Consider the following 18,232-nt stretch of genomic DNA (forward strand, 5'->3'; position numbering starts at 1 on the left):
GGCCAAAACACATAGAAACAGATAAACTGCAACATAGAATGCCCATACCCTGACCAAACAAAACATAGAAACAAACAACGCAAATAATGGTCAGAGTGTGACAAGCACGAGGGTGGCAGGATCATGTTGTGGGGGTGCTTTGCTGCAGGATGGACTGGTGCACTTCCCAAAATAGATGGCATCATGAGAGAGGGAAATTATGTGGATATATTGAAGCAACATCTCAAGACATCAGTTAACGCTTGGTCGCAAATATCTCTTCCAAATGGACAATGACCCCAGGCATACTTCCAAAGTTGTGGCAAAATGGCTTAAGGACAACAAAGTCATGGTATTGGAGTTTCCATCACAAAGCCCTGACCTCAATCCTATAGAAAATGTGTGGGCAGAACTGAAAAAGCGTGTGCGAGCAAGGAGGGCTACAAACTTGATTCAGTTAAACCAGCTCTGTCAGGCAGAATGGGCCAAAATTCACCCAACTTATTGTGGGAAGCTTGTGGAAGGCTAACCAAAACGTGTGACCCAAGTTAACCAATTTAACGGCAATGCTACCAAATACTAATTGAGTGTATGTAAACTTCTGACCCACTGGGAATGTGATGAAATAAATAATTCTCTACTATTATTCTGACATTTCACATTCTTAAAATAAAGTGGTGATCCTAACTGACCTAAAACAGGAATTTTTTACTAGGATTAAATGTCAGGAATTGTGAAGAACTGAGTTTAAATATATTTGGCCAAGGTTTATTTAAACTTCCGACTTCAATTGTAAGCACTTTGTGACATCTGCTGATGTACAAAGGGCTTTATAAATACATTTGATTCGTTTGACCAAATTCTCACCTTACACTTGACTACCGCATTAAGTAGCATCTTCCTCTCACCTCTCAAGCCTAAACTTCTCACACACTCTCTGTACCCTGTGTTTTCATAAGTCACCATTTTTACTCCGTCCCCCATGTCTCTCTCCCTCGCTCTCGCTCTCGCTCTCTCTCTCGCTCTCTCTCTCTCTCGCTCTCTCTCGCTCTCTCTCTCGTTCTCTCTCTCTCTCTTGCTCTCTCTCCTACCATCTCTCTCTCCAGACTCAGATGTTAACCAGTTGTCTGGGAGCAGGAAGAGAACCAGGAAGAGGTCCTCTGAGGAGGAAGATTGCAGCTGGGACTCCTCCTATAGTGAGGTGAGTATTCACACTACATAGACCCACATAGACACACATGCGTGCGGACAGTTTACTCATACATAGATAAACACATGTAGATACACACACACACACACATACATTTATATATACACACAAAAACACACGCTGCCCAACACTCTACTCCACCAGACTCTGCACATTGTGCTGCAGTTTCTCTAGAAATAAATCAGATCATGCCCAAACTGTATGGGGTTGTAGTTTCCAACAGGCCAATGTTCTGCATAGTTTAGCGCAGAATACGTGATACTGAACTACAATGACCATAATCCAATCCAACCATAATCTACTTGTCTGGTCTGTGTTTCTTTTACACCTGCTACATAAGAGACAAAAGATTGCGGGATCAAGAGGGGATACATCGAGAGCAGTTGCTTCTCAAGGTGCACTATATGTACAGAAGTATGTGGACACCACATGAGGTTGGTGGCACCTTAATTGGGGAGGATGGGCTCATTGTAATAACTGGAGCGGAATATGTGGATTGGTATAAAATACATCAAACACATGGTATCCAGGTGTTTGATGCCATTCCATTTGCACCATTATTATGAGCCGGCCTCCCCTCAGCAACCTCCTGTGGTGGACACCCCTTCAAATTAGTAGATTTGGCTATTTCAACCACATCCGTTGTTGACAGGTGTATAAAATCGAGCACACAATCTCCGTAGGCAAACATTGGCAGTAGAATGGCCTTACTGAAGAGCTCAGTGACTTTTAACGTGACACCTTTCCAACAAGTCAGTTCGTGAAATTTCTGCCCTTCTAGAGCTGCCCTGGTAATTGCTGTTATTGTGATGTGGAAATGTCTAGGAGCAACAACTGCTCAGCCGCGAAGTGGTAGGCCACAAAAGCTGACAGAACGGTTGCAACACTTACTACCGAGTTCCAAACTGCCTCTGGAAACAATGTCAGTACAAGAACTGTTCGTCGGGAGCTTCATGAAATGGGTTTCCATGGCAGAGCAGCCATACACAAGACTAAGATCACCATGCGCAATGCCAAGTGTCGGCTGGAATGGTGTTGAGCTCGCCGCCATTGGTCTCTGAAGCGGTGGAAACACTGGAGGGATGAATCACTCTTCACCATCTGGCAGTCCGACAGACGAATCTGGGTTTGCCGAATGCCAGGAGAACACTATCTGCAGAAATGCATAGTGCTCAAAGTGATGATCCTAACAGGAGAACCAGTTAGCCCTGCTGTTAGTCTGTATTGAACCCCATCTCATCAACAAAACCAGAACGGTGATGATGTTGTCTCGTAGCCAGACACTGTGCGCTGTAGAATTAGGATACAGGAATGGACATGAACCTTCTTATGATGGTCCAAAGGTCAGCCAGATTGGGCAGGGAGTTGGTCAACCATGGTTTAGCAGTGCTGTGTCTTCTCTACAGCAGAAGGCCAAGGTAGCAGGAGTGGGGGGCTCAGAGTCTGGCTCGGGTCTGAGACAGAGACCCTCTCCCAGGACCATCTTCCAGGCCGGTCTGCTGGCCCCTCACAGCAAACCACGCAGCCGTGAGCAGAGAAGGGGAGGACGCCAGAACAAGCTGGAGCACCACAGCAGTCCTCTGGTGAGAACACACACTACATGTGGACACACGCCATTCAGAGTAGACTGAATATGCAGCAACGTAATGAACAGACACTATATACCCCAGGGCTCACATCTAGTCTGTCAAAAATATTCAGCTCTGTTGTTTTATGTTCTCACAAAGAAAAACAAATCCAGTCATATTTGATTTGACATATTTTTTCATTCAAATTTGACACCCCCACAGAAATGAATTACTCTGTTTTAACAGTACCTTAGACATTTGATACTAAAAATATATATTCTGTCAATCCTGTCTGTGATACATGACTAGGTAGTCATACTATACTTCTCAGATAGAGTTCAGTGTGTCAAATCGGAGGGCCTGTTGTCAGGACCTCTGGCAGTCTCTTTGGGGGTACCACAGGGTTCAATCCTCAGGCTGAATCTTTTCTCTGTATATATCAATAATGTCGCTCTTTCTGCGGGCGATTCCTTGATCCACCTCTACGCAGACAACACCATTCTGTATACATCTGGCCCTTCTTTGGACACTGTGTTAACAAACCTCCAAACGAGCTTCCATGCCATACAACTCTCCTTCCATGGACTCCAACTGCTCTTAAACGTTAGTAAAACTAAATGCATGCTCTTCAACCGATCGCTGCCCACACCCGCCTGCCCGACTAGCATCACTAGTCTGGACGGTTCTGACTTAGAATCTGTGGACAACTTCAAATACCTAGGTTTCTGGCTAGTCTGTAAATTCTCCTTCCAGACTCATATTAAGCATGTCCAATCCAAAATGAAATCTAGAATCGGCTTCCTATTTCGCAACATACCCTCGTAAAACTGACTATCCTGCTGATCCTTGACTTTGGCGATGTCCTTTACGAAATAGCCTCCAACACACTACTCAGCAAACTGGATGCAGTCTATCACAGTGCCATCCGTTTTGTCACCAAAGCCCCATATACCACCCACCACAGCGGCCTGTATGCTCTCGTCGACTGGCCTTCGCTACATATTCGTCGCCAGACCCACTGGTTCCAGGTCATCTATAAGTCTTTGCTAGGTAAAGCTCCGCCTTATCTCAGCTCACTGGTCACCATAGCAACACCCACCCGTAGCATGCGCTCCAGCAGGTATATCTCACTGGTCATCCCCAAAGCCAACACACACTTTGGCTGCCTTTCCTTCCAGTTCTCTGCTGCGAAGGACTGGAACGAATTGCAAAAATCGCTGAAGTTGGAGACATATCTCCCTCACTAACTTTAAGCATCAGCTATCTGAGCAGCTTACCGATCGCTGCAGCTGAACATAGCCCATCTGTAAATAACCCAACCAATTACCTCATCCCCATGTTGTTTTTATTTACTTTTTTGCTCTTTTTGCACCCCAGTATCTCTACTTGCACATTCATCTTCTGCACATCTATCACTCCAGTGTTAATTTGCTCAATTGTAATTACTTCGCTACTATGGCCTATTTATTGCCTTACCTCCTTACTCCATTTGCACACACTTTATATAGATTTTTCTATTGTTGTATTGAGTGTACTTTTGTTTATCCTATGTGTAATGTTTTTTGTCTCGCTGCTTTGCTTTATCTTGGCCAGGTCGCAGTTGTAAATGAGAACTTGTTCTCAACTGGCCTACCTGGTTAAATAAAGGTGAAAAACAATCACTCTGAACCATGGCAACATCCTTGCCATTAACACAACTAACAGAGTAGGACAGGACAAGACATGACATGTGGCTGGAGGAATGTAGCTCTGTGTGTCTTCTGTCAGTTCTCTGAGAAATTATGAGACAGCACCTGTAGAAACACACACCATCCAACAAGAATGACTTGTCACTCTGAAACAGTCACACACACACACACACACACACACACACACACACACACACACACACACACACACACACACACACACACACACACACACACACACACACACACACTTGCCACGCTCAAATAGCAGCTATGAGAGGGTAGGTACAGAGGAGAAACACAGACATAGGGGCTGCCTTTGTGTGAAACGCTGCGGCCTAGAAGGAGTGACAGTCAGTGTACAATTGGATCCTCGTGGTTTATTTTCTGAAGTCTCTTGTTTGCAGCGTGAGCCAGTTAAAACATGCTTGTCTGCTGTCCATCATGTGATGAGATTTCAGAAGTGCCTTCTTAAGTGCTCGGCGTCTGCCCTTCGTCACTGACAATGTTCAACGGCTCTTTATCTCTCTCTTTCCCTGTCTCTTTCACTCTCCCTCTTGTACTCTCTCTCTTTTGCTTTCTGTCCCTCTTTCTCTGTCTCTCACTCTCTCATCACCTCTCTCTTTCCCTGTCTCTTTCACTCTCCCTCTTGTACTCTCTCTCTTTTGCTTTCTGTCCCTCTTTTTATGTCTCTCCCCCACTCTCACTCTCTCATCACCTCTCTCTTTCCCTGTCTCTTTCACTCTCCCTCTTGTACTCTCTCTCTTTTGCTTTCTGTCCCTCTTTCTATGTCTCTCCCCCTCTCCCCCTCTCACATCACCTCTCTCTTCCTCTCTCTCTGTCTCTCTCATACCCTGTGTGCCTCTGTCAGTCTACAGTACCTGCAAAAAGGTTGCTTTATTTCAGTTATCAGTGAGATTACATCAAAAAGAGAAAAGAACACTGAGTAGGTTCCAAGGTGATGGTCTGGACTAAAGAACACTGAGTAGGTTCCAAGGTGATGGTCTGGATTAAAGAACACTGAGTAGGTTCCAAGGTGATGGTCTGGACTAAAGAACACTGAGTAGGTTCCAAGGTGATGGTCTGGATTAAAGAACACTGAGTAGGTTCCAAGGTGTTAGTCTGGACTAAAGAACACTGAGTAGATTCCAAGGTGATGGTCTGGATTAAAGGACACTGAGTAGGTTCCAAGGTGATGGTCTGGATTAAAGGACACTGAGTAGGTTCCAAGGTGATGGCCTGGATTAAAGGACACTGAGTAGGTGCCAAATTGATGGTCGGGATTATCTGGGTAGATGTGAGAGTCCATTTGGGTCAAGAGAACTATGCTAAAACACACACTGATGGAGCTAAGAACTAGGATTGGGTGGAGTGGAGAACATCAGGTGGATAGGGACCAAATTAAACAAAAAAACACATACAGATTTAGCAGTTGTTCGTACTTGGTAACATTGTGTAATTACACATAGGTTTTAACACACTTCAAAACATGTAACCTTCTCATAAAGCTCGTTGCAAAATTCGGGAAACATTCAATAAATTCCCAGGTTTTCCCGAAATCACGGTTGGAAGATTCTCAGAATTGGAGGGAATAAACAGGAATCCTCCAACCGGGATTCCGGGAAAACCAGGGAATTTATTGAACATTCCTGGAATTTTGCAACCCTAATCCCAACTAATGTTTAATGCATTGTGTCCTTCTCTCCTTCCCATCTCTCCCCCTCCCACCTGTCTCTCTCTCTCCACAGAGCCTGGCCTGCAGTGTTGGCCCCGGGCCCCTGGTGTCCGTGGTCCCTGAGAGCCCCTCCCTGGAGCTCCTTGAGCAGGACTCTAAGGATTCGGCCCAGAGCACCTCCTCCACCTCCCTGGCCTCCAACACCACAGAGCCTGCCTGCCAGCCAGAGTACAAGGTAACGGAAGGGGATAGAGGACAGAGGAAGGGAGAAGGAAGGAGGGGAGAGAGGGAGGAGAGAGACAGGGAGAGGGGAGGAAGGGGGAGAGAGAAGGGAGAGGACAAAGGGGGGAATATAGGGCCAATAGAAGAGAGAGTTAAGTTTTAACAGAAAACATAGAAGTCTCCCATCCCTTCTGTTTGTCCACGTGCAGAGACAATGTGTGTTTGAAGCATGACTGACTTTGTGTGTTTGTACATCTCTGCCTCCATTGTCTTTGATGTCTGTAACCTCACAGGTCTACAGAGCTGTGTGGGGCGCGGTTAGTCAGTGGCAGTGGCACATGAAGTAAATGAAGTATAACATAGTCTCATAGTAAGACTGAGTCTTTGTAATGTGTGTTTGGAGGCCAACCTGTATCCACAACAGGACTAATGGAACCCACAGTCCCCTAGCAGTGGTATATCCATTATAATGATGTGCACCTGGCGGATTGTCTATGCGCTGACATGTCCTAGAGTCAAAGACCCACCTGTTTCAAACTCCAAATCTAGTTCGCACACACACACACACACACACACCTCTTTACCCCTCAAACTGTCCCCCGTCCTCTCCCCTCGCAGGACAACAAGGGTTTTGGCATTGGGGAGCTGGTGTGGGGGAAGATCAAGGGGTTCTCCTGGTGGCCAGGCATCGTGGTCACCTGGCGCGCCACGGGCAAACGACAAGCCACTCATGGCATGAGGTGGCTGCAGTGGTTCGGTGATGGCAAGTTCTCTGAGGTGAGAATTGAGGAGGATGGTTCCCACCCTGTGTACTCACAACAATCACAACACTCCATCATTGTTTTGGCAGAGAGGAACATTTTGGATGTTGTCATGTCTGTCATAAAGTCTGCTATATTTCAGAGTCAGCATTGACAAAAGCCCTGTTTATACCCGGGGCTAACATTCATCCTTTTGACGTTATCTTGTCCACATTCTGATTGTGCACACATTTTTAGACAGGTGTAGACAATTGTGATCTGGTTGTGACCAGATCTTCCTGACCACATCTGGAAGTAGTCAGGCAAGCATTGTGTCTGGAAATCAATCAAGTGTAGACAAATCTGGATACCAATAATCGTCTCTTAAAATAAATAAATACATTCATATTATCTGAATGCAAAGAAATTGCATACAGGGAGGGACTAGGAAATCTGGTCAAAATGCGGACACAGTGGATGGATGAAAGATAAACCTTGATTAGATAGTGATTGGATCATATTGATAAGATCATGAACCTCACATATTAGTGCAAGGTGTAAACGAGGCTCATGCGACACGAAGTAGGAGTGCTGGTCGATGATCAGTCCTCTTGTGGATCATAAAGAATAACATTACATGGACAGGGGGCACCTTATCCTAGTTAAGCACTCCTACTCTGAGACGCTTTGTGAATATGGACCTGGTTTTACAGTAAAGCAATGAATGAGCTTTTAACCTTCCATATCTCCACCTGCTAATGTCTTGTCCTTGGCTTCCACACATCATCCTCGCCAGGTTTCAGCTGACAAGCTGGACTCCATCACTGCTTTCCCCAAGTTCTTCAACCAAGCCTCCTACGCCAAGCTGGCATCCTACCGCAGGGCCATCTTCCAAACACTGGAGGTAAGGAGGGGGAGGAGGGTGGCAAAGAAAAATGTAGAGATTAATTTGTGTGTGTGTGTATATATGTGTGATGTGTGGGGGAGGGTTTGGTTACTCTACAGTGCATTCGGAAAGTATTCAGACCCCTTGACTTTTTCCACATTTTGTTACATTACAGCCTTGTTCTAAAATAGATTAAGTCGTTTCTATCCATCATCAATCTACACACAATAGCCCCTAATGACAAAGCAAAAACAGGTTTTTAGCCATTTGTAGAATTGCATTAAAAATAAAAGTGTGTGTTAATTAATGGTAAATTACCTTGAGATTGACAGTTATTTGTGTGACAATCACCAGCAGACTACATTTTTGTGACCGCCACAGCCCTATGTCCAATCAATTGAATTTACCACAGAGTGTGCAAAGCTGTCATCAAGGCAAAGTGTGGCTACTTTGAAGAATCTCAAATATAAAATATATTTAGATTTGTTTAACACTTTTTTGTTCACTACATGATTCAATGTGTGTTATTTCATAGTTTTGATGTCTTCACTATTATTCTACAATGTAGAAAATAGTAAAAATAAAGAAAAACCCTTGAATGAGTAGGTGTGTCCAAACTTTAGACTGCTACTGTATATTAATTTTTTATGTCAATACAGGGCCTGGGAATTTCCCTGCATTTCCGTGATCTCAATACTAGGGCCTGTTAATAACTTCACAATACCGACAAACAGACAGACAGTAGGTATGGGAATTTGAAATAATGTTACTATTTGAAAAATATCATACATTTTTGGGGGGGTATTCAGATTTTCGTAATACATGTGTTTCCTTAACTTCGCTATGTTTTTAACCTGAACACTTGCTCAGCAAGGTAGAGGCAATGCGCTCTGCTGCAGCAAAGCAGGCGGGGGGAGGTGCCAGTGTGTGTGTAAGGTGTGTGCTGAGCAAACAGGGAGAGGCAGAGAGAGATGCAATGTAGCCTAGTCAACTCGCGCTAACTTGTTGATGCCATATGTTATTTATAGTCCCATCTGACAGTGCCTGTGTTGACTGCATCAAATCGGAGAAGCGAAGTTACCTAAACTAGCCAGCTAGCTAGCTAGGCTAATTGAGGCAACATTTTGCTGTGCTTCCTGTCCTTGTCTACAAATAGCAACAAATAACAATGATCTCTCACTTGACTTGCTACACATGGAGCCTCTATGACTGTAGTGCCGCTTTGATTGGCAGACACAACAAGTGGGATATGTTTTTTATGGGGTGCAGAGGATAAAAACTACATTTAAAAGTTTGTTGTTTTATTAAATTAAGAATATCAAATGTGAGGTTATATATTTGTATGTGACAATGTCACATGGATATTTTAATTTAACTTAGACAATTCCTTTTCATTGTTAAATAGGCCTATAATATTTCCCCTAAAAGGTATACTCACATAAGCAATTGTATTTGTAAAACGTATTATTATTCTTTTTTTCACCTTTATTTAACCAGGTTGGCTAGTTGAGAACAAGTTCTCATTTACAACCTCTCTAACTCTCCCTCCCCTCCCTCTCTCCTTCCCTCACCCCACCTTTTCTCCCTCTTCCACAACCCCGCCTCCTCCCTTTCCTCTCTTTCCCCCTCTCTCTCAGATGGCCAGTCTGCGTGCTGAGAAGCCATTCCCTCCGTGTGAGTCAGAGGGGCCAGAGGACCAGGTCAAGCCCATGCTGGACTGGGCCAACGGGGGCTTCCTGCCTAAGGGCCAGGAGGGCCTCAAACCCACAGAGAACCCTGGTGAGACTCACCAACCAAAGTCAATATAAGGTCTTAATGCCATGGCTGGGGTTTTCTCCTGGCCCCCTTCTGTCCAGTCTTGTCCACTATGGGCCCCTTAAAGGGATAGCTGCCGTTTTTTGAGTTTTCACATCATACAATAGTTGTGAATGTTCTAGAATAAGCTAGGAAGCATATCTGTAGTCCAATGTATCACTGTTATAGCACCCAACTTAAACGATAGCCCCTGTTAGTGCTGTGAACAATAGTTGCTGACAGATTTAAAATAGTTCCACCGTTACTTTCTCTAGATCAGGTTCTCCAACCCTGTTCCTGGAGAGCTACCGTCCTGTAGTTTTTAGCTCCAACCACAATCTAGCACAACTGATTCTAATAATTTGCTTCTTGATAAGTATTCTAAAAACAGCTTACGTAATTTATTTATGTCTCTACTTGGCATCTCCCACACTCGCCCTTCTCTTTGTCTTTCTGTCTTTCTCCCCCAGTCTTTGTTTGCACATAGTGTGTCAACATACAGTTAACAGACAATTTCATCGGGGTGGTTACGGGTTACCTCCTGTCTAGTATGCTTCATGTCATCCACAGTACTCCATTGGTTATGGTTCCATGGGTTTGTCAGGGGATTAACCAGGTGTGAAAGAATATAGAATGAATCCCTTAATGATGTCTGGACTAATAGTCAAGATTATATTTTGTGGCATAAACAAAAACCAGTCATAATGTTTTCATCTAATTTTCAAACAATCACTTCAATAGCTCCTGTAAACCTTGCCACCTGCTCACCTTCATCCACTCTAAAATAAATCCATACAGTCCACTATGCAACTACCATTTCATGAATGGCCATGTACTCTTACAATCTCCAACGGGCACAGCCAGAAGAGCACTGGTCTCCCTAAGAGCCTGGTTCTCACGTTTCAGGTATGACCCAGAGGCAGACTTTTTACGAAGAAACAAACGTTTATTTCTAATACAGGGGCAGGCAAACGACAGGTCAAAGGCAGGTGGAGGTCAGTAATCCAGAGAGGGTGCAAAGGGTCCAGAACAGCAGGCTGTCTCAGGGTCAGGGCAGGCAGGGGTCAGTAATCCAAAGAGGGTGCAAAGGGTCCAGAACGGCAGGCTGTCTCAGGGTCAGAGCAGGCAGGGGTCAGTAATCCAGAGAGGGTGCAAAGGGTCCAGAACGGCAGGCAGTCTCAGGGTCAGAGCAGGCAGGGGTCAGTAATCCAGAGAGAGTACAAAGGGTCCAGAACGGCAGGAAGTCTCAGGGTCAAGGCAGGCAGGGGTCAGTAATCCAGAGAGGGTGCAAAGGGTCCAGAACGGCAGGCTGTCTCAGGGTCAGAGCAGGCAGGGGTCAGTAATCCAGAGAGGGTGCAAAGGGTCCAGAATGGCAGGCTGTCTCAGGGTCAAGGCATGCAGGGGTCAGTAATCCAGAGAGGGTGCAAAGGGTCCAGAACGGCAGGCTGTCTCAGGGTCAAGGCAGGCAGGGGTCAGTAATCCAGAGAGGGTGCAAAGGGTCCAGAACGGCAGGCAGTCTCAGGGTCAGGGCAGGCAGGGGTCAGTGATCCAGTGAGGTCGGGCAAGGTGCAGAACAGCAGGCAGGCTCAGGGCAGGCAGAAGGGTCAAAACCGGGTAGGACTAGAAAACAGGCAGGGGTAGGGGAACTAACTCTGGTAGGTTTCACAAACAAAACAAACTGGCAACAGACAAACAGAACACCGGTATAAATACACAAGGGATAATGGGGAAGATGGGTGACACCTGGAGGGGGGCGGGGACAAGCACAAAGACAGGTGAAACAGATCAGGGTGTGACACTGGTTCCTCTCTAGGTTTCTTCCTTGGTTTCTGCCTTTCTAGGGAATTTTTGCAAGCCACCGTGCTTCTACATCTGCATTGGTTTTTTTTGGCTGGGTTTCGAGAAAGCACTTTGTGGCACTTTGTCTGCTGATGTTAAAAGGGCTTTATAAATGCATTTGCTTGATTAATTGATGAATGGAAAGAAACATCTGTTACAAAACACCAAAAAGTATAATGAATGACCATCAGTGATTGTCATTCTTTAAGGGCTCAGGGCCAGACCCAGATGCAGACACGGGAGGCAGATGGTTTGAGCCTTTGATATTTATTAGTTCCAAAAGGAGTAGGCAAGAGAGTGGTTGTGGACAGGCAAAAGGTCAAAACCAGATCAGAGTCCAGGAGGTACAGAGTGGCAGGCAGGCTCGAGGTCAGGGCAGGCAGGCGGGTACAGAGTCCAGAAAACAGGCAAGGGTCAAAACCGGGAGGACTAGTAAAAAGATAATTGAAGCAGGAGTACAGGAAAACACGCTGGTTGACTTGAAAGACGTACAAGACGAACTGGCACAGAGAGACAGGAAGCACAGGGAAAAATACACCAGGAAAAATAAGCGACACCTGGAGGGGTGGAGAAAAGGACAGGTGAAACAGATCAGGGTGTGACACATTCATTAGGCCTACACTTGTAACCTGAAATGATGCGTCCACTGCTGTCCGCAAGAGTCTCAGTCTCTGACACTCACCTCTGCCTTCGCAAAATGTAACTTTTATCGTCAAACCACACTGCATTTTGGAGTGTATTCTACACGTTTTCATGTCCATTCTTTCATTTGTCATGCAACTGACATGCAGTAATGATAAATAATATTGTAATTGCCTTCAGTTTTCTTGGCATCTTTGTTTTAATTATTGTGATAGGCTCATGTTATATTGGTACGCCGTAACGTCTACTCCGTACTGGACTGTCCCGGCTTACTTTCACCCCGATATTACTTGGCCAATAATTTACTGTCAGTGAGATTTTAAAAAGTAATACAACATTTGCCTAAACAAAATGTTGTATTACTTTTTTTATCTCACTGAAAGTAAGCTGGTGTAACTTAATCTGTTTTATAATTTGACTGTTGTTTTTGTTCTGTATGTGTCCTCTCTAGACAGCAACCCGTTAAACCACAAAGTGTTGGACGTCAGTCTGCTAGAGTATTTCCCCACAGCCAAGAGGCCCCGCATCAGCCTTTGTAAGGCCAAGAGCAGCCCAGAGGAGGTCTACAGTAGAGGTCAGAGGTCAACCAAACGGGTCAACCTGGGGTACCAGGGTCATATTCATTAGGCACCAAACAGAAGAAAACAGACTGAAACAGGGAGGGACTACTTAGATTTGTCCTATAAGAAACATTAATTTCCCATTTATGTTGCAAAACGTTTTCAAAATGTTATGCCCCTAATGAATACGAACCTGGAGTTGTCTGTTTCAAACATATGTAGCTAATGTTCTTTATTACTATACAGTAGTATGTTATTGTTCATGTGTCTCAAGACCTGTCTTGATTATTGACTTGGATGTGTGTGTGTCTCTCTGTGTGTCCTCTCTGCCCTTCAGAACAAATGGTGCATGAAGTTTTGAAGAATAACAGAAGTATAGAAGGTATGTTCTCATTTTAGTTTTGGACATTTCTCAAAAAATATCTCTAATTGATGTAGCTATGGAACATAAACTGCGAAAAGTGCTTTAGTCTGAAGACTTTATCTACCTGTCATTTTTCTGGCAGAGTTTTGCCTCTCATGTGGGAAAACACGAGCGGCAACCTTCCACCCACTTTTTGAAGGAGGCCTTTGCCAAGCATGCAAGGTTAGTGCACTTCTCTCAGTCAGAAACGGCACACTCCCAAGAAATACACCAATATTATCTTTAACTGTCATCACTCTCACTCAACCATCCTTACAACACCCACTGACTATACAGTAGATCCCACGTTGTACTTGTAGAGTAGAAAATAATTGTTGAAAAAAGCAGGACACCCTGAGGTGAATGACATAGACATTTACCTACCTACCTAAATATTTAATCCACTCTGAGCCCTACGATGTGTCAAAATGTGTATTAATGTGTTTGTGCTGCTCTCTGGAAGCAGGATTTCCACAATAGTCATCTAGAGCCATTCTGTCAATAGAGCCACTGTGTTCAAAATTTTAGAGTTGTCAATGCCTGGGCTTGCCTCTCTTTGTTGTGTAAGGGACTAGAGCAGTGGTCACCAACTGGTCAATCTTCAAGGCATTCCTAGTCAATCACCAAACATTTCTGTAGAAATTCCAGCGATAAATCCTTGCGCTCCTACTTTGTTTCAATTTGTCTTGCGCTGTTGGTGGTAGGTGCACTTTATTCAGAAGCCCTGCACACTGGGTAGGCAAAGTGTTCCCATTTTGAACCATTTAATTTGTCTGAAGGGACAAACTCCACCTACCCGGTGGACCAGGATAACTAAATCAAGTGTGCTTACTGCGCTGGCCAATCGGATAGCTCAAATCACTGTGCCTACAGCTTCCACGATCCCACGGCAAAGTTTGATATCCTCCTATGTGAGATTTTATAACTTTTAAAAACATGACCAGAGAGAAACTGTCAACAAAAACCGTCAGATGCAGGTACCATCAGTCCAGTAAAATAAAAAATTTAATTATTCTAATTTATGCTCAGCTGTGCCTCGCAAGTGATACAACAACTGATCTATTTTGTTATCAAGCTCGAGTTTTGAAATATAATATGGTCTGATTAACAATATTGGCAGACCAAGCATAGCCAATATGCTGTGATAATGTATTAGGCCTAATGCACAAACCTAATTTCTACAGAACTATCTTTATTAGGTTCATTTTGCATAGGGTTCTATTTTTTTGTCATGTTTAAAAATAAATCTGAGCCGTAGATCTCGGCTTGCCTTTTGACTCCAAAAGTGATCTTGACTCAAAGGTTGATGACAGGCCTCCCGAGTGGCGCAGTGGTCTAAGGCACTGCATCGCAGTGCTATTTGTGCCACTAGAGATCCTGGTTCGAGTTCAGGCTCTGTTGCAGCCGGCTGCGACCGGGAGACCCATGGGGCGGCACACAATTGGACCAGCGTCGTCCGGGTTAGGGGAGTGTTTGGCCGGCAGGGATGTCCTTTTACCATCGCGCACTAGAGACTCCTGTGGCGGGCCGTGCGCAATGCATGCTGACACGGTCACCAGGTGTACAGTGTTTCCTCAGACCCATTGGTGCCGCTGGCTTCCGGGTTAAGCGGGCATTGTGTCAAGAAGCAGTGCGGCTTGGCTGGGTTGTGTTTCCGAGGACACATGGCTCTCGACCTTCGCCTCTCCCGAGTCCGTACGGTAGTTGCAGCGATGGGACAAGACTGTTAACTAGTAATTAGATACCACGAAAAAGGGGTAAAAAAAAAGAAAAGGTTGGTACCCCCTGGACTAGAGGCATCGATACCAGGCTTGGCTGGCTGCTTCTATCAAATAACTCCAGTTCAATAGATCAGTCTGGGTACCAGTCTTTTTAGCTAACACTCCTGTTATTTGCCAAAGAGACTGGCCATTCAGAAATATCAACGTTCAATATGCAGTTACTGACTGATTGGTAGTTGGAAACATAATTCATATCTTCCATGACAATGTTATGGAACATGGGGCAAATTTGGAGCAATATAGAATTCAAATTTGAAGAAGAACAATAAACAATACCGTTACGACCAGCCAGTGGTATAAAGTACTTAAGTCATTTTTGGGCGTATATGTACACCACCGTTTGGGGTCACTTAGAAATGTCATTGTTTTTGAAAGAAACATTATCAGAAATACAGTGTAGACATTGTTAATGTTGTAAATGACTATGGTAGCTGAAAAAATCTTGATTTTTTTAATGGAATATCTACATAGGCGTAGAGGCCCATTATCAGCAACCATCACTCCTGTGTTCCAATGGCACATTGTGTTAGCTAATCCAAGATTAAGAACAGACTAACGAGTTAGTTTCACAAGAAAGTATTTGGTTTCTGGTCATTTTGAGCCTGTAATCGAACCCACAAATGCTGATGCTCCAGATACTCAACTAGTCTAAAGAAGGACAGTTTTATTTAATAGTACAACAGTTTAACTGTGCTAACATAATTGCAAAATGGTTATCTAATGATTAATTAGCCTTGTGAAATGACAAACTTGGATTATAGCCCCACGAGGTGGGATCTTGCATGGAGCCTCAGACCGAGGGTGATTGACCGTCATCTTGAACTTCTTCCATTTTCTAATAATTGCGCCAACAGTTGTTGCCTTCTCACCAAGCTGCTTGCCTATTGTCCTGTAGCCCATCCCAGCCTTGTGCAGGTCTACAATTTTATACCTGATTTCCTTACACAGCTCTCGGGTCTTGGCCATTGTGGAGAGGTTGGAGTCTGTTTGATTGAGTGTGTGTGGACAGGTGTCTTTTATACGGGTAACGAGTTCAAACAGGTGCAGTTAATACAGGTAATGAGTGGAGAACAGGAGGGCTTCTTAAAGAAAAACTAACAGGTCTGTGAGAGCCGGGATTCTTACTGGTTGGTAGGTGATCAAATACTTATGTCATGCAATAAAATGCAAATTAATTACTTAAAAATCATTTAAAAAAATCAAATACAATGTGATTTTCCGGATTTTTTGTTTTAGATTCCGTCTCTCACAGTTGATGTGTACCTATGATAAATATTACAGACCTCTACATGCTTTGTAAGTAGGAAAACCTGCAAAATCGGCAGTGTATCAAATGCTTGTTCTCCCCACTGTATGTGCACTATGTCATTGCTCTCTCTTGCTCTTCTGTGTGTGTATCATGTGCATTTTGCTAGCTGTCACTCATATAGCTAGAAGCTGAAGCTCATTGGTTGAACTCAAATTCCTAGGGGCTCGGAAACGTGGGGGAAAATGGTGCAGCACAGCTTCCAGAAAAACAGTTGCTATCAAACTAGGGATTTCGTGGCTATTTGAGGTAAAACAGTAATTCTGGTCATATATTATGCATGCATGAACTACACATTGACACATCTAGCCCAAAAATACTTAGTAGTCGCTAAAGTTCCGGAGCATGTCTTTAAAAATAAGGCCCAGATTTTTGCCCATATCTTGCAGTGTGGAAATGATCTCAAATTAGATCAACTTTTGGTTGAAAAATATAACATGATATTTTGGCCATAATCGTCTATCTATTGATTGTTCTATGAGGATGCGTAGTGTTTCCATGTGGTCCATACATTGTCTGTCTTTCCTAAACCTGACCTGCTGGTCCCTGATCAGCTTTTTGGAGGCGCATGAGGATGATCCTATTCAGGATTTTGCAGGGTATAGACAGAGTAATCCGTTAGTAATTCCTGCATTCCATTAGGTCGTTTTTCGGAAGCTTGACAATGTGCCCCTCAGCCCATTCTTTGGGTGTTTTCTCCTCTTCCCAGACCCCTCATAGAGCATGTCTGTAGATGCGTTGATATCGCCTCAAAGGCCTCTGATGGAATGTTGTCGGCTCCAGCTGCCTTTCCACTCTTTTGTAGTTTAATTGCAGCTTTTATTGGTCTCTCGCAATTCACATTCAGCACATTCATATATTCTCCATTTAAAATTAAATAAAAAGGTGCAATGAGGGACCATTAGGCCTAGTTGTTTTTTTTACCATTTCTTAGGCCTACCTAAATGTTTTTGGCAAGAAACTCCAGCATGTTTACCTTTTCTGCCCAGAGAAGCAAACTCAGCAGGATGATGGACTTGTAAATGTTAACGGAGGTTTGTAGTCTGCCCAACCCTTGCCCTGATAATCTGTTAGCATAGTCTGCAAGAATTCGGTCAGGTCTGCTGGCTCAACCTTATAATTCGGCCTGAAATCGAAGAACTGCCATACAGGTCAGCCATCATTCTTTTTCTGATTAAGCTAAGGCAGACTACACTTGAGTTACTAAGGGACAGATCTACATTTACTGGGGTTGGAGGGGTGGTCCAAAATAGGGGAGGGTTGTCAAATTGTTTTTGTTGCTTTGGGTAGGGTTGCATGTTTTTCCTGATTGACTGACCTTCATGTCTTAAAGTAATGATGGACTGTAGTTGCTCTTTGCTTATTTGAGCAGTTCTTGCCATAATATGGACTTGGTATTTTACCAAATAGAGCTATCTTCTGTCTACCAACCCTACCTTGTCACAACACAACTGATTTTACTCAACGTATTAAGAAGGAAAGAAATTCCACAAATTAACTTTTAACAAGGCACACCTGTTAATTTAAATGTGTTCCAGGTGACTACATCATGAAGCTGGTTGAGAGAATGCCAAGAGTGTGCAAAGCTGTCATCAAAAATGTATCTGATTTGTTTAAGTTGTTTGGTTACTACATGATTCCATATGTGTTATTTCTGATCTCTGACAGCTGAACCGTGAGGTGGACAAATATTATTTTAGGAAAGTAGCCTAAAAACCAATAAAAAATGTGGCTATAAAGTTTTACATATGCTACACATCGAAACACAAGGAATAGTGTTTTTGTCATTTGTTATAGCTGTTTTTAAGGACACGTAAATATGGCTCATTTGGCCAACATCCCTCATTTTTTGATGGCGTTTAGTCTGATCTGAATGCATATGGAAGTCTAGAAAATTTCTCAAATGTCAGGTGAATTTAAGTCTTCCCTGTCAAGTTGT

At 43.9% G+C, this 18,232-nt stretch overlaps 1 protein-coding gene across 3 annotated transcripts in view; it reads left to right on the top strand.

The window, feature by feature from the left end:
• The window catches only part of LOC109869717 (DNA (cytosine-5)-methyltransferase 3B-like), a 59,662-nt gene that overhangs the window by 23,328 nt on the left and 18,102 nt on the right, over positions 1-18,232 (top strand). For 2 of the 3 annotated variants that reach the window (XM_031804065.1, XM_031804066.1), the window contains exons 4-12: positions 1,086-1,180; positions 2,596-2,772; positions 6,194-6,355; positions 6,961-7,119; positions 7,879-7,986; positions 9,606-9,747; positions 12,695-12,817; positions 13,141-13,185; positions 13,310-13,389. In XM_031804065.1, the coding sequence (XP_031659925.1) occupies positions 1,086-1,180; positions 2,596-2,772; positions 6,194-6,355; positions 6,961-7,119; positions 7,879-7,986; positions 9,606-9,747; positions 12,695-12,817; positions 13,141-13,185; positions 13,310-13,389 (1,091 nt within the window). The remainder of the gene's footprint in view (positions 1-1,085; positions 1,181-2,595; positions 2,773-6,193; positions 6,356-6,960; positions 7,120-7,878; positions 7,987-9,605; positions 9,748-12,694; positions 12,818-13,140; positions 13,186-13,309; positions 13,390-18,232) is intronic. The other variant, XM_031804067.1, reaches the window with a different exon arrangement.

Source organism: Oncorhynchus kisutch, linkage group LG24 (genome assembly GCF_002021735.2).
Source record: "Oncorhynchus kisutch isolate 150728-3 linkage group LG24, Okis_V2, whole genome shotgun sequence".
NCBI lineage: Eukaryota > Metazoa > Chordata > Actinopteri > Salmoniformes > Salmonidae > Oncorhynchus > Oncorhynchus kisutch.